Consider the following 17,245-nt stretch of genomic DNA (forward strand, 5'->3'; position numbering starts at 1 on the left):
TTTAAGGGAAAATCAGGAATACAGGTTTACTATTTTGTAATTACTAATGAATGTCCTGCTATATGCATAGTTTGCTCATCCCTGTAAAAAGACTAACATATGAAAAAACATTTCTTCTAGAAAAGCAACACTTAATTTAAGTCAAGTTAAAATAAAATGAAACAATATATTTGACATACTTGGGCTGTTCCAAGAAAAAAAAAAAACTGTTTGACCTCTGAGTAAAAAAAAAAAAATCAAGAAAGACAGCAAACTCTTTATCAGGCGAATGAAGAAAAGGAAACTGGAAGTTTCTATCCTTTGATACATCTGTCAGTAGAAGTTTTTTCATCTAAACTGCATTTGCAGGGAAAATGACTGTTTACGATTTAGCTGTTTCCAGAATTCACAGTTTAAAGTTTGGAGCCTGAAAAACTTGGACTACTAAACCATATAAACCTTTTAAACTTCTGTATTTTATTCTAATAGAATTTAAGTGTATATCGTATACATTCCTTAAGTCTACTGTTATTAAATTCTGATGTTAAACAGAAAGGGGAAACCATGCGCAACTAGATTAATTTATCTCCAGGGAGTAAGGATACATTAATAATTGAGATAATGCTTTCATATATGTTGGAATCAAGTGTGCCTTTTCACTTCTTTATTACAAAACACATTAGGGGAAAATTATCTCATTCTCATCAGTAAGACCTAATTGCTGAGAAAGTCTCTGTTTTCCTTACAATAACAAAAGGATTGTTCTCATTACTTCAAAAAAAAAAAAAAAAAAAAAAAAAAAAAGGTCAGAAATAAAATACTATCAAGCAGTGCTGGAATAAATGCCTGTATTACCAAAGAGAGTGTTTACTTAATACACCCAGTCCTGTTTTTGTTTTAAACAAATCAGAGTTTATTGTATTTTTATAAAATACAAGCAAACCCTGGACTGGATAGAAGTGGGCCAAAGGGGAAAAAAAAGAACTACAACTAAAAATGACTAATATTTCTGGCTTTCTGAAGGGCTGTTCTTTCTGTAAGTTATAAAAAATTATCTTGGCTGATTGCAAGCAAACTCTATAATTTCCCATGAACACCCATAGGTGTCAAGGCCTGTTGTGAGGTAATGGAATGGTATGCAATTTACTCTGAATCACTGTACATTATGCTGTATGAATTACATACAAAGCAAACATTGAGAGCATGGTGGGAACACTTGTGCAGACAGACTGAAGCATATTTCCATAACATTGAACTATACATCAAATGCAGTGCTTCTGATGTTTCCCACAACAAAGAGAATTTAAAAAGCCACCAAATCAGTAACTGTGCTTAAAAGTCTTTGCAATAGCCCTTCCATTTCTCTGGTGCACACTGAATCAAAGAACTGTAAATGAAAATAAATATCCATCAGCTTTGCAGGGCTGAGAGAAAAAACATCAGAATGCTATTTATGGTACTAAGAAAGACAAGTTCTCCCTGTAAAGTTCATCAAGACCTAATGCCGAATAACAGATCTGTGGACATGCTTGTATTTGCAGCTATCTTTAAAAGAGCAGTGGAAGATAATTGCCTAAAGCTACAACTTTTTAAAAGGATAATGATGAGACACTCTAGATTTACAGTGAATCCACACTCCTATACCATACAGACTAAAAGAACACAGACTATTCAGATACATATTTCCAATTGCTTTGATTTATTTTCATAGACCATCTTTATAAAATCACATACACTTTCTGACTACTTTCTTTTGCTATACTTTTTCTTCATTGAACATTAGTTCTCTAATAGATAAAACATACCAAATGGAAAGTAAAAACAAATAAGGAATGGCCAAAACTTTTAGCTAGAGCTTAGAGTATGTGATTCTTTGCTAACAGTTTTTGCTGCTAACAGAAATAATCTGAGACCATGAGCTGCCCACAGCACCTCCCCTCAAAAAAAACTAAATTTAATTATTTTAAAGATAATTCCCTTAAAATATACACACTCATTTTGCTAGCCAATAGGAAAATGTGTGTTAAAAACCAAAGAGCAAACTGACACAAAAATTCAGCTGACACCCATCGATGGTCTGAGTCTGGCATATACATCAGTACTATTTCTCATTTTTATTTAACATCGTTTTCTTCTTTGCTTTTGGCTTTACCCTCACAACTTTCCTTCTTTCATTGCTTTAAAAGAATGTTTAAGTTCACCTGAAATTAGACTAAAAATTTCTTGCCTATTTTAAAGAATTATTCTCTATATTAAGAAATTAACTTGTATAAAAGTGATTCATAATAAAAAAATCAATAATGTAAGTATTTAAGGGTAATGTAAAATTCTCTAACTCCATTTATTTTAGCTAAATTTCAGTGGTTTATGTAACTTGATGATCTGGCAAGCTTATTTTATAACTATATATTCTGTTAATTAGTACAGTCTAAACCACAAAACCCCTCTTAACAATGAAAATACAGCCTCCAGCATCATTATAGAGTGTTCCATAAAGAAATATTGGATTAATAACATATCCCAAAATGCTCTCATTATAATCACCGGGCTTTGGTAGGAACAGATTTAAGTCAGATTTGTTAGTATCGGCTATAAAAGAGAAATTCCATCTCCGCTGAAGGCAGCAACAGAACTCCCAATGACTGCAAGTCATCCAGTTTTACTGAGTACATTTAGGTGTGTTCTGAGACTGATCTTTTACCCTTTAATGTGAAAATCTCCCTCTTGCCACAACAGCTCTTCTGGGTAAATACTTTGAGGCAAAGATCCTGATGTGTTAATTACTGTTTGTTTCCATATAGAAAATTAATATAAGCACCTACTCATAGAAAGAAGCCACACTTATTAGATAGTATGCAAAGATAGAACATAAGGATTACAAGAGTTAATCAGCAGTCCCGAAGAGCTGACAACACTCACAGGTTTTCTGTGAACAAGTGCTATGCAGAAGCTGGCTCCGCAACACCAAGCCAGGTATCTTTTAAAAATCCATTCACTTTTACTGTATGCCCACAGAAGACAGCAAAAACAGTCTTTGCATCTTCACGGACTCCTTGTCAGGTTTCTAACCAGCAAGCATAACCCTTTATATTCTGAAGGTTTGGATTTGGTCTAGATGATTAAATACCACCTGCAGATTTACGGGCACATTTGTTCTGAGACTCCATAGCAGTTAGTCTTGAGGTGAGCAGAAGCTGCAACTACAAAGGACTAAGCAGAACTAAGAAATTACACCTTCCAGCACAAAGCAGAGGAGAAATGAATAGCAAAAGCCTAGGCAGACTGCAGGCTGTTTCTGTAAATAAGTACTGACACACACAGGAATTATAATGTTCCCTATTAATTATTAGCTCTCTGTGTAACATAAGCATATGCTGTCTTTTCTCTCTACATTAACTTGCTGCAAGATGCTGCCGTTAGCATCTGCCTACAAACTACACCTAAGCACAAAAGTCCAGTGCTTCATTGGATAAAATTTACAGAGTCATCAACAGTAACAGCCATGGATGTCCCTATACGGCTAAAGGAATACAATAGCGGGTTCATGGTCTGTTCTGCCAAACAACAGTGTTCCTTGCAAAATAAACCAAACTATCACAGCCTGAATGTTGTCATATCAGTTACCACTCTTACCCTCTCTAAGACGGTGACATATACAAAATAAGAACACCTTCAAGGGCTGAATGTGGCTTTCACAGAAAAGCACTGAAAGCATCACTAGGGGAATGCACGGTCGATGCAGGACCAGCGCTGAACTGAATTGTGAATAAGCACTGACACCTTCACTGTGCAAGTAGCAGGGCTGTGGAACAGGCTCCTGCACTTGTTTCAGCAGCTTTCTTGGACTGTAGGCGGCACAGATGGTGCGATATGCCATCTTAACCCACATGTGCTACTCAGCCTAAGGTGACACAGCCAGTACTGTGACTTGAGAGCTCCATCAGCTCTTGTTACTCGGGTCAAAATGTAAGGAGCACCTGGTGTTGCAGCCTTCAGACCTCTCTGGTCATGTCTCTTTCTACGCTGCGTTACAGCACCTGCAACAATCAGCTCTTCCTACGCAAACTAGTTGGAGCTCTGGAGTCACCACTGGTTTTCTAGCCACATCGGGCACAGCAAGGCTTTTGCTTGCACTGGCTACATTGTCAAATCTGCAGGGTCAGCTTACTTGAATTGTGTTGGTTTTTTTGACAGCTAGTGAGTGGTACCAGTACTACATACAACTACACTCATTATCTACCTCAAAACAATCAAATTTGACAAGGAAGGAAAGATGCTAACTTACTTCCCAGAGATGCTGTGTGTTCCTGATGGCTCCTGCTTGGACCTTCTCTGGCAAGAGCAGGATTCCCTGGAAGGGCCCAATCCAGGTGCCCTGCTGGATCCGCTGCGCCGCACAAATGCCGTAGGCCAGGCCAGGCACCGTGCTGGTGCACAGGCACACTTCCCGGGGCAGGTCCCGGAGCCACTCCGGGATGTCGGGTGGAGGGGCGGCTGCAGCAGCACTGCTGGTGCCCACCAGCCGGCGCAGGGAGTGGAGGGGCCCGTGCATGGGGCACTCGCCGTTGCGGTTATCAGCACACATGTCGCATCCTGCGGGGCCAAGAGGAAAGAACGCTATCAGTCTGGTGCTGCTGGCCACCACCCTGATCACTGCCACGGGCAAGGTCATGCACATTCCTCTATCTTTCCCATCATTTCATGGCAGCTCAGTACTTACATTCAGTGTGTCCTTTTGCACGCTACTCCAGACGGTTTTCCTAATCTCACCAAAGCCCTTACAAAGGCTGAGCAGAAACCCTGCGTTTCGCAAGCCTGGTGTGTTCACAGACATGCCAAGACTCATTTGCTCTAACACGGATATTTAAGATTCTTTTTTTTTTTGGCTAAATAACCCATTTAGACCATCCCAGTGTGTTTTGGTGAGACATTTCAAAACACAGTCACAAGGCTTTAGAAGTCCCCCTCATTTACCTTACCACAGCTCAGTCCAAGAGTTTAATTGGAACAGGACTTAATTTCACCCTTGTTTCAATTGAACATCCGCTCTAGTTTTTGTATTAACATGTGTGCGCATGCCTGTCTGTTTAGAAAACAAAATAAATAAAACAGAGCATAATGAATGATAAATTGGAGCATGCATGGACATTTACTTCCTTATAGCCAAATCTAATCTTTATATTAAAATTATGTAGCAAATATTACTGATTCCCAGCACGTGTCTGAAAATTTTTACTGAATGGGAATGCATGTTCTTTGCCTGGTACATGTAGATGAGGCATGTCTGGTTTTGTCAGCAGCTCCCATGAAAAAGGCCAGTTTGTGAAAATGTTGATTTCCCTAACTGCTTTTAATAACAGATGATGTTTCTCCATTTTGGGAAGATTCTACTGTGATTTTTCTTTTTTGAGCAAAGAAAATTTTGGTTAAATGTTTCCACTGCACGCTATTGCACATGCCATCAATGCTCAACTTCCAGGAAAATGTTTCATGCTCAGGAAATCCATTTCTCTGAGGTATGCTGAGTTAGTGTAACAATAAATCTATAGAAATAGGTTACCATCTTCTGCACATTTCACTTTTGTAGCAGAGTAAAGGTTTTCATAAATATTTATTCCAGAAATACAAAGGAAAAACAATAACTATGCCATAGTACTCATGCAGCAAGCCCTAGATCTTCCCCTAATAATTTTATACAACCTGCACCCATTCTTATAAAAATAAAGCACAGTATTCACTACAGAAGCTGGACTGCTCCTTGGTCTAAGCCAAATTTAGACTTGCTAGATTGCCTGTAACCACAGTTTCAATTCTCAGGGGGACTGACTCAGCTGTTCTTCTTTCTGAGGTGGATATACTATGTATTATGTAGGCCTCTTTCCTGCAGGGTCTTCAAAGGAAAACCTTCCTCTTTATTCAGTAAAAGCTGCTAAAGGATAATAAAAGCTGCATTTTCAAAATATGGCCTCTATTCTCATTCCCCAGTTTTAGACACACTTTCTAAGCACTGTTTCCTGCCATCCTGTTTTGAAGTGTACCATACAAAAATTATGCATTCAGCAGTATGAAAATATTTGAAAGTTACATGTGGAAGCTAATTTCCCTTGAAATTGTTACACCTTCAAGTCTTTCAGGAAATACATGTGTCCCGACTTGCTGCTCAGCTGTTCATGTTCTTTACCCGTAACATCAATTACAGATCTTACCAAAAAGCAAGAAAGGAAGCTTGGAGTTGCACATTACGCTGATGGGTGCCCCTGCAGAAGGCAGCCTGGGTATGAAACTCACCCCATACCATCCCTAACATGTCACACAGCGTAAGGGCTGGCAGGTAGGAGGGAAGAAGAGCCCTTGCCAGCACCACAGCACACCAGAACAGCTGCAAGACAAAGACCCCTAGTGGGTACCGTGCTTATGGGGGGGAGGGGGGGGCGCGGGCGCGCGGAGAAGCGTTCTGGCTGGAGGGTTAAAGCCTTTCCCTAACAATACAATCCCTGTCGCAAAATGACTCTTTCGTTGGGTTAAGCCACAACTGCAGAGGGGTTTTGCTCGCTCAGCCACGTCAATTAGAGGTGGCTGGAGGATGAGATTTGCAGGACCCCAGGGAAAAGCTTTCTGGCTAGTCCTGAGAGAAGATTATTATGCAGCAGATATTCCTACAGTCATTCCCAGGCATGATGAATAAAAGGCAGCAAGTACATGCCAGGGTTTGGGGTTTTTTTGTTGTTTTTATTTCCACAGCTAGTTTGGAAAGTGAGGCATCACCACATCTTTTCTTTCCTCTTCAAAACCAGTCATCAAGAAACCCTGTGTTTTTGGCATATCCAAAGATCTCGGGGCTGCACTGGAGTCTGGCATTGGAGATCATACAGGAAAGGGATCTCAAATAGGAAAAAAAGAAAAAAAATCAAGCCCAAACAGGTTGGCATGTGTGTACACTTTAAACCAATCTGGCACCTTACCATGCAAGTTAGAAAGAAAACATCTGACAGGAAAACTGAGGGCTTAAAGAGAGGATGTCTAACCGTGATGTCAATTAGCACTCAGGGCAGGCCCTCGAATCCGACCTGTTTGCACTGTTTGGCCATGTTCTAGATGCATAACTCTCCTCACAACTACCTGATTATTAACAGCTTTCTTGGAGACACCGTGTCTCTGTAGCAACTTACATTAAACATGCTAAGGCATCTTCCTGACTCCACTCAGGCGATTTCAGTGTCAATTTCCTGCATCCTGCCACCAGATATGCATAATGTTTTATGCACACAACTTTCAGTACCCACCCTAGAACAAGGATTTCTTTGCTTCGTCCTGACAATATGTGTGCATAACTGTGGATAAAACATTTTATTTCTACCTTTTCAAGGAAAAGAAATAAAAGAAATTTACAAGGAATATAAACGCACCCTGTGTCACTGTCATTTACCCTTACAGAAAGTCACACGTGGTGATATTTATTTTCCACTATCCAAAAGTACTGGTAATGTCTTAATGCTTGGCAGCAGCAGTATCTGATCTCCTGCTGTGTTCCTTTCCCTTTATCCTGCCAAAGCTGAAAATTTGGAAAATGGGACATCTTCTGAAACTGTTTTGGCTTATGGCTTGTTGATGAGAGGGAAGAAGTCTATCTTTAATACTAAGCAGTACTGAAATTCTTCTTAGTTCTATGCTTTATACATCTATCTTTAGTTTTTATGCAATGGTATGAACAAAATTCTTTAAATTCCTCATAAATGTTATAAGGAGTGGAAGCCCTACTAGGTGTAGTTTACCATGCCTTGAGTAAAATGTTACTATGCATCTTTTCTTCTTCTGTGACTAACTTTTGTGTAACGATACATGGAAGGCTTTGACCCAAGTACACTTTCAATAATGTTACACATTTAAAGATTGTCACTGTAAGCAGTGTATTCCTCTGCCTTGGAGGAAAAGGGAAGGAAGTCCTTAATATTAGATAGGGGGAGAAGGGAGTATTTCAAGACTTGCATGCTACTGTGCCTCACAAGAAAGGATCAACAGCATCATCTTCACGGATACTGCAAAGCAGAATGTGATACAGCGCACCAACTTGCTTAATAACAGATGGAAAAGACAGGGCTTGCTTTGAGAGGGAGACTGCTGTGGTCCACTGGTATCACTAGAGTCTCAAAATTGGATGGCAACCATTAAGACCCACACGAGTGTGGGAAGTTCATGTAAAAGGGACATAGTGGGACAAGGGTGAGCTAGCCAGAGCACGGCCACACAAGGCAACAAGAAGAGATGTACTGTGCCCTTCCTCCTGTTTCAGCCTCAGAGAACAGTGGTGTGAGTACAAGCCTCCTCCAAGGACCGCTGAAATTAATACTTCCACTGGCTGTTAACAGCACCAGTCCAGCCCCAAATCAAGACAAGAAGAACCAAGAAATGTGAGAAAATTGAGGGATTTGCTGCAAATGGAAAAAGCAAGGAGTACTGCAGCCAGAGCACAGTGTCTCCTGATGAAATTAGAAGATGTAGAAGGTAAGGTCAGTGGCAATGCTCCATCGCAGGCCCAGATGCAGCCAGGCTCCTTGGAACGAGGTCAGTTTCTCGCTTTATACCTTCATGCTCTATAGATGGGAGGATTAAGGCAAGGAAGAAGCAAGAAAAAAAAATTAAAGGCTCTCCTAGTGGAACTGTTTGGTGTGGTTCTTTTGGGAGGAGTGCAATATGTTATCATTTATTTGCCTCCATAAAAATGAACACAGTGTGATGCCAGTACTGTAGTTCCATGTGAATACACTTAAAGAACTAAACCTAAGCAAAAGGGAAAGGACGTATCATTGCTCCCAAATTATAATTCTAAACACTCTCCAACCTAAATAGCACTACTACTGCATATTTTAAAGGAAATCTGAGAGGACAAAGCTTTTGTCAGTGAAAGGTAGGGTCCAACATCGTGTTTTAACCAGCAAACCAGCTGTAACAATAAATGAAAGAAGTACATTTTTGTCTCAGCAATAACGTGCTTCAAAGGTGCAGTTATACTGGATACCTGCAGTTTGCTGGTATTAAAGAAGGGTGGCCTCTGACCCCCGGCTTCATAATTCACCACGAGCACGCAGGTATCCGGTGTAAGTGGCCATCATTTCACACGGAATTACTCACTTGCCAGCATAAATCACTGCAGCTGGTCCCTCGTCCTGGGCCCGGGTGCGCAGCTAAGAGGGAGGGTGGGCCGAGCCAGGCAGAACCCTTTCCTTTCCTGAGGGCTGGAGCTTTCTCAGGGATCACGGGTTCTTCGTGCCTCAGTTTCCCCACCGACGAGCTGGCGTCAGCTTCCTTTTTGAGAAAGTGAATGGCGGCTCCTCGCGGGCTGCCTGGCTTGGGGCAGGCTGTCGGGGGGACGGGACGCGGGTGCACTTTCCCCCTCGGGTTCCTTTTATTTATTCGTTTATTTGTTCTAAACGCTGGCTGCGGAGACCGGGGCCGAGCCTAGCCCGCTGCCCCGGGGGCCGGAGCGCGGCATGGGGGTGCGGAGCGACACACGGACGGCACCGAGTCCCGGCCCCCGCCCGGCCCTGCCCGACCCTTCCCGGACGCTGTGTCCGTCCGTCCGTCCCCTCCCCGCCCCCCCCCCCCCCCCCCCCCCCCCCCCACACCGGGCTTCCAGCGCCGGGCCGAGCCGGGCCGGCGGAGCGGGGTCATGGGGAGCAGGGCAGGGGGAGCGGGGCCCCGCCGCGCCCCGCGGTGCTCCCGCAGTGCCGCAAGCGCCGCCGCCGGGTGCCCGGTCCCCGCGGTGCTCCCCGCAGCGGGCGGAGCCCGGCGGGGCAACCGGCGGGGGGCGGCCGTCCCGCCAGCGGGCTGCGTTTGCGAGCGGGTGGAGGGAGGTGGGCTTGATTTTCCCTGCCTTCGATTGAAAGTATGAATGAATTAAATTTCCGTGTCAGGTATGAGAAGGGTAGAATATTGTGTGTAGATAAACCTTGCCACCCCCTGCCCCTGAGAGACCCCCATATACAATGTGGAGATGATGAATAGGCTCTGGGAGAGGAGATCGAAGTTCAGTCCGCACCGGCTCCACTCTCTCCTACAAAACTATAGGGCAATTAATTGTGGCTTGTCCCCTCATCCTTCATCTCCTGGTGGCACATATCGATGGAGATTACTGCTGATGGACCATTTTATCACCCTAAATAAACAGTCACCACCTTCTCTAACCTCAATCTAATGTATGGCTATCTGCTATGTTTAAGGATGCTGGGTAACTAATGATGTAAAATAGCTAAATCATACAGGTTACCAGCAGTCTGGAGAGAAAAAAAAAAGATCCAAGTATCGCACACACCGATCCACTTCACGGCACGTTATATATACACTGTCTCCCCGTAAACTGAATGGGAAGAGGAGTGCAAACTGCCTGCTTCCGTGACACTTTAGTTTTACACAGCACATTTATTACAGTGGCAGGTTGGCGCTTTCTGGTGAAGGTAGAGGAGTCGCAGGCTTCTCATTGCGACAGCCTCCCCCAGCAGCGAGGGACGAGCCTGCACGGAGCCCGCCGACCCCGCACCCCCAGGCTCGCCCTAGACCTCCTCCTGCCGCGCCAGAGCCCCTCCCCCAGCGCCCAGCCGTGCCCTCACCCTCCCCGAGGCAGAGCCGCGAAGAAAACGGTCCCCAGCCGCCTGCCACATTATCAGGGCTTTAACGTAATACCCTTCACTTCCCCGGGAGCAAGGACTGCAGGGCCTTAATTAGTGTTTTGTTTCTTGGTTAGTCGGGTTTTGCTCGGGTCGCCCCCCGCCCCCCTAACTAAACCCCTTGCAATTTACAACGATCACATACAGATGCTTCACCCACAGCTCCGCGGCGGGCCCGGCCCCCCCGCCCTCGCCCAGGGCCGTGCCACACTCATTGATATTTGGTGATCAGGGCGTGTGTCTGTGAGGAAACCGCCGCCCATCCATCTTCCCACGGCGGCCGCCCGGCGCCGGGCCGGGGCTGAGGAGCCGGGGCTGGCGGGCAGCGGGCGGGCGGCAGCGCCGCCGCCCCTTGGGCCGCCCCGGTGCGGGGGCAACGCCGCCGCCTCTCGGGCCGCCCCCGCCCGCCCGCTGCCCCTTGCCCGCTGCCCCCTGCCCCGCTGCACCGTTGTCCCCTGCCCCGCTGCCCCCTGCCCCGCTGCCCCGCTGCCCCGTTGTCCCCTGCCCCGCTGCCCCCTGCCCTGCTGCCCCGCTGCCCCGTTGTCCCCTGCCCCGCGGCGCGGGGGCGGCCGCCGTGGAGAGGCCGCAGGCGGCGGCCAAGCTCGCAGGCGCCTCTCCCGAGCGGCTGAGCCCGGCGGGTGGGTCCCGCCGCGGCGGCGGGGCTGGCGCGCCTTGCCCCGGAGAAGAAGGGGATGCTCGGGGGCGGGGGGGAGTTCGGGAAAGAAGGGGAAAGGGGCACTCGCCTGGCCGGCGAAGGAGGCACACGTAGGATTAAACCTGGCGGGGCGGCCGTGGGGCCTGCTAGCTGCAGATCCGCAGGCTGCAGCGGGGCAAGGCCGAGGCGGAGGGTATCGGTCCCTGCCGTTGGGTGTCTGCGCCGAGCTGGGGAGCCCCCAGCCCTCAGGGCGCCCGTTTGTCAGCCGCGGGGTTCCGGTGGGGCTGTCCGGAGCCGGACAGCGCGGCGAGCAAGTCTTAACTCCAGCTAAAGTCGATCGCTTCTCGGCTCACCCACAAGCCCCGACCTCCTTTCCCTCAAACGGGCACCTCGGGTGCCGCACGGGGAGCGAGGGACGGAGTCCAAGCGACCGAGAAGCCCGCCTGCTTAGGGACCCCTTGCATGACCCCCGCGGCACTGGGGAGCCGCGGGGGGGCCGGGCCGGTGCCCCGCTGCTTCGCGGCGCCTCCGGTCGTGCGGGTGAACGGCATGCGTGGCACGGCACGGACTGCAGTTCCCGTACTCGTCCCTCACCGCTCTCTCTTCTCCCCCCATCCCCCCCGTTATTTTTAAGAACCAGTTGCCCAAAGCAAGCGCACCTGGTCCCAGAGAACGTCGAAACACTCGGGTCAGAAGTTTTGCTCAGAGACAACTAATAACCGCTGGAGCGAAAGTCGCCCTTTAAGTAAGTTCAATGACAAGACTTTTTACAACTCGCTGCAGAAAAAACAGGGAGAGGCCGTGCTGGCAGCACCCTGCCCCGTCCTTCAGACGGCGAGCGCTGCCCCGTCCCGGCCGGACGCGACTCACAAGGGTCCTTTCTGGAATCGACCCGTTTGCTGTCTCGAATCCACCTTCAATATGGCAGTTGGGAAGAAATTATCGCCTGCAACTCTGCGGAGTGCCATTATTCCACTCACTCCTTAAAAAAGCTCCCCCCCACCCCCCAATCGCTTTTTTATCTTCCTATCTCTTTTTGAAACCTTTATCTTTCAGATTTACAGAGCTGCTCCGAGAAGTAAAACATGTATTGTCTGAACGGGATTAAAAGTGCATTTCAGATTCCGTTAAGTGTATCTAATTTATGAGATCACATTTTCTGCACCCGAGAATAGAAAATACAATGACACGTTTCACTACAGGGTAAAACTAAGCATGAGGAAGTCACTCAAAATAAAGTCGGTATCCGATATAGAAAGATTCGCAATATTAAGAAGGGAGGAAAAATACACACCAAACTCAGAAGCAACTTTCCGCTTGCTCTTTGAGATGTACGCACAATGATTAAGACTATGCTAGCATCCACACAATTTAATTAATACACAACAGACTTTCATGGAAACTTTCAAAACAAACTCCGCATCTGAAATTAAATTAAACGAATCCACGTTTTGCTTGGCCATGTGCTAGTTTGGGGTATTGCTTATCTGTTCAACAGCCTTCCTTAAACAGACATTTGGGGGGGGAAGGACAACAAAAATGTAAAAATCCTAAGAAACCTTAGGGCAAGAGAGGGTGTTTGAACCAATGGAAAAAACTGTACATGGTGAAGCCATGTTCCAGTCTTTTAACAAGGACAGATCCGTGTCCTCTGAATGTTAGTAACAAATCTGATTAATTAATTTAGTTCATCTAGTTATTTTTACCCCGTGAATTTCCTCGGTGGCGTAGTATCGACAAACATGAGAACAAAAGACAGGCAGAATCAGTTTCTAAAATCACTAATCTCTAGTCGATACAGATGTTTAATAATAGGGGCGCCCCCACCCCCCAAAAAAAAACCCAAAACAAAACAAAACAACCAACAACCCTGCAATTGGCAACAACAGCATTAAATGTTTCCTAACCACCAAGTCCTAAATGAATTCTGACACACAGGCAGATGACCTTTTTCATCTAGAAAACCAGCTTTTCTTATTTACATGATCCGTCACACTTTTCCGTACGGGTGGAAACTAAAACCAGCGATGTGTTAACGAGGTCCGAAAAGCAAACGGTACTCCGAGGTAAGAGGGAGGAAAACTTTGCCCTAGTCCATCTGACGAAAACTGTAACTTTTACCCTGCCCACTTCGGAGGCATAATTGATTTCTGGGTATTCAGCGAAGCCCGGGCTTTTCAGGCAGGAACGGAGTGAGACAAGCAATGCGAGAAAGGACCAGCTCTATAGCAAGTTGCTCTGAACCATTTCCGAATTCATTTTCCTAAGCAGCCCTCCGAGAGGAATCCCACCCTTACCCCCACGCCCAGCATCCTTCCCGGTGAAGTGTGCCTTCCAAGGAAGGGCCTGGGTCTCAGACAAGAAAAGCTGTTCCCAAGGGGTTACCGCCCGCCTCCCGAAAGCACCGGGAACAACGCAAAAGCACCTGAAGGCAAGGCAGGGCAGGGCGGAGGATGCTGCTCACCGAGGGAGCGGTGCAGGCACTGACCGCGGTCCCCCGGGTCGGAGTGTCCCCAGGCCGGCCCAGCGCGGGGACAGGCGGAGGACAGGAGTCGGGGATTGCGAGAAGGGGCACGATACGTACGGTTGTTGGGGTCATTGGTGTGCTGATTCAAGGGGATGATCTCCATGCGCTGCTGCCCGTACAGGTAGTAGTCCAGCTCCTCGGCCGTGCACCGGAACCGGGCGGCAGCACGCTCGCTGCATTTGCTGCCGCCGCTGCCGGCCCCGCACAAGTCCTTGCCCTGCAGGGGAGCGGGCGCTCCCCCGGCCGAGGGCTCGGAGCTCTGCAGCGGCCCGAAGACCGGGAGCTGGGTCACAGGCAGGGAGGTCAGGCCGGCCAGGGAAGCGGCCGCCGCGGCGACGCAGGAGGAGGTGGAGGTGGAAGACGGAGTGGAGGAGGAAGAAGAGGAGGAGGCGGAGGAGAGGGAGGCCGGGCGCTGGCGGAGGCTGTCAGCCGGAGGCTCGGCTCTCTCGGGCGGCTGGAGCTGGGCGAGGGCCCCGCTGCTCTTCAGCTGGCTGCTTTGCGGGAAAAGCTGCTGCCAGTGCTGCAGATAGGCTGGATCCACCTTCAGGAACGCGGATCCGCCGGGGTCGCCGGGCTTCAGCATCGCGCTGCCTGTGGATCGGAAAGGAAGGGGACAGCAGACGTGAGACCCCCGCCCCGGCCGGGCCGCCCCGACCCCGCTGCGCTCTACACGCTCGGTCACGCCGGCCCAAGCGTGGGGTTCCCGCGCCGGCTGCCCGGGGGCGGCGGCGGGGCCATCCTCGCCCCGCTTACCCGCCCGTGCCAGGCTCGGCTGCAGAAAAGCCTCGGAGACCCACGGCGGACACGCGAGAAAAGCGCCGGCCGGGCCGACGAGGCTTCCCCCGCCGCCCCGGCGGCGCGGCCCGGGCAGGAGCGGCGGCGGGCAGCCCCGAAGCCCGGCGGCCGCACAGCCCGCCGCCCCGAGGGGCGCGCCGCTGCTCCCGGCCCCGCCGCGCGCAGGGCATCCCCCTTCACTCCCTTCCGTCTCTCCTCGGGAGCAAACGGCTCTCGAAGTTGACAACAGGGAGGAGGAGAGGAGGAGGAGGAGGAGGAGGAGGAGGAAACTTCAGCCCCACGCACACGCGCGCCGGTGTACCCCCTCCAGCCGCCGCGCCCCGGCACACCGGCGCTGGCAGGCAGGCGCAGCGCCCGCTCGGCAGCGCCCTGCCCGGCTGGAGCACCCCGCGGCGGCCACCGAGCTGGCAGCGCTGCGCCGGGCCGAGCGGCCGGGGCCGCCCCTCGCCGGCCCCCCGGCCCGCAGCTGCCTTACCTGAGCGGGCTGCGCCGAAGCGAGTGCTGCGCGGTCGGCGTGCGGGGATGCGGGCGGCCCCGGGAGCCTTGGAGCCGGAGGAGGGTCGAGGGAGAGATTTGTGTTGTCCACGAGGAAGCGGGGCGGTCCTCCTCCAGGTGCCGGGGACCGGCGGGCCGGCTAGCTCCCAGCCACCGGGCTCCCTCTGCCGTGGCTGCGCATCGCAGTCGCGCCCGGGCTCTTTCCTCGGCTCTGGCAGACTCCGAGCCAGACACGTGGGTTTTACGACAGCGCAAAATACAAGCGTGTGTGTGTGGTGTGTACGGGAGGGAGGGGAGGGAGCGGGAAGTTACCAGCGAGCCTAAACACAGAGCCCTTTTTTTGGCAACTTCCCCCACTTTGTTCCTTGCTCAACTTTTAAGGGTGTCCTTTTCTTTCCTTCCCTCCTCCTTCCCTCCCTCCCTCCCCCTCCCTCCCTCCTTCCTCCCTCCCTCCCTCCTTCCTCCCTCCCTCCTCCCTCCCTCTCTCCCCCTCCCCAGCTCCGGCAGCACAGCGCCCCGTGAAGAGCCGGGCTTTTACCCTGGCGGAGGGGGAGCGGTGGCCCGGCGCGGTCTCAAGCAGGACCCGCGATGCTGCGCGGTCCCCAGCGACGGGCTGCGGGCGGGCGGCGGGAGCTCCCGCACCGCGACGGCCCCGGCCAGCGAGCGCCTCGCACCCGGCCAGGCTCCTGGGAGCCATGGCCTTGCCTCACTTGCCTTGTGCCCCTGGGGGGCTACGGTGGATGTTAGAGATCTTCCTGGCCCTTCTCGCTGTCCTGTCCTGATACCGTCCCACCTGCTTTATTTAACGTGTCTTGCTGGAACGACCGGCCTCGCGTTCCCCTCGGCTTCCTAAGACCTGCCCCAGGACGTCCCAACAAGATGAGAGGCACCTCACCGCCCTAGAATTTCTCCCTCCTCAGACCTTGTCCCCTCGAGCACCAGCACGTCTCTCTCCTGCTCTCTGTACTCGGTTACGGCACAGAGCAAGAAGTATGCAGGCGGAGATGCAACCTGTGGCGAGAAACTTCTCATCTCTAGCGACTTTTTCTCTCTGCTTTGCTTAAAAATTGGCTTTTCCGCCCCACTGCCCAGTTGTTGCGCTCACGTATCAGTGAGCACCTAACAGCGTTTTCCAGTTTCTTTCCTACAACATATGAAAAACTAGACGAGAACTATAATCCCTTACGCATATCGCACGTACATCGTATCCCATGCATTTAAGACAAAATACTTACACGAAGTGTTTATGTCACTCAAACATCTCTCTCTGCCAGCCAGAAAAGCCCCCCGTTGTCAGGTGTCACGCTGCCACTAAACGCACACTTGCTCACAGACATAACGTGTGCGCCTGTACACTGTTTTTGCCATTCCCCCTACCGCGTTTCTAGCTTCTCTCTTTCTCACCCTTCATTCTCGCAAGAGCCTGGGAAAGCTGCTGCTGTTTAGACTTTGTCTGTGTCTAAGGCACACATTTTAGCACAAATTTGAACAAGGCTGGGACAAAAAAATGTTTTGACTGGCGTCATTTTGACAAGGTCATCCGTCATCTGCTGTATAGATTGATAACACCTAAGTTAAAGGCAAACACGAGCAGGAAAACCCCCCGATTTTTATGGGTTGTAAAGTTGGCTATAAAAACCTTCTTTATGTCTTTGTTCCATCCCATCGTGCAGCATATAATGAATTTTCAGCCCTTTCGCTCTGTTAATCCACTTTCTGAAGTTCTGGAATACTGCCGCTGGGCTGAGGGGCGGCGGTGCGGGGGTCTGCGGGCACAGCGCGCTGCTGGTGCCCTCACCCGCGGATGGGCGCGCTTGGGTTCCTCGCTTTTCACTGCATCAACGCAGTGTCTCGTCCTTGGCCAGCTCCGTCCTGGTCACGATTTTATTCCGCCCTTCCCGACCCTTTCCAATTTTTTTGAATGTGCACCTCTGCGTTGTTGTTTTCCTTACCGATCATCTTCTGAAAATACGGAATTGCTTTCAGTGACAGCAATCTCTAAAAATTCGTTTCACGCTAGAAAAACGTGATGAAGTGGGGAAAAGCTCCTAGCTAATGGGCTTAAGTACATTGTCAATATCTGCACTTGCCTCGAGTTGTTAACAGAAATATTCCATGCGGGTTCATATTAGG

At 49.6% G+C, this 17,245-nt stretch overlaps 1 protein-coding gene across 1 annotated transcript in view; it reads right to left on the bottom strand.

The window, feature by feature from the left end:
• The window catches only part of PRDM6 (PR/SET domain 6), a 79,421-nt gene extending 64,569 nt beyond the window's left edge, over nucleotides 1-14,852 (bottom strand). Inside the window, exons 1-3 of the mRNA XM_080372655.1 lie at nucleotides 14,576-14,852; nucleotides 13,880-14,413; nucleotides 4,265-4,572 (exon numbers count right to left, since the gene is read on the bottom strand). Coding sequence (XP_080228781.1) covers nucleotides 4,265-4,572; nucleotides 13,880-14,405 — 834 coding nt within the window. The 5' untranslated portion in view covers nucleotides 14,406-14,413; nucleotides 14,576-14,852. The remainder of the gene's footprint in view (nucleotides 1-4,264; nucleotides 4,573-13,879; nucleotides 14,414-14,575) is intronic.
• Between the last annotated feature and the right edge of the window lie 2,393 nt (nucleotides 14,853-17,245).

Source organism: Falco punctatus (assembly GCF_963210335.1).
Source record: "Falco punctatus genome assembly, chromosome: Z".
Lineage (NCBI taxonomy): Eukaryota > Metazoa > Chordata > Aves > Falconiformes > Falconidae > Falco > Falco punctatus.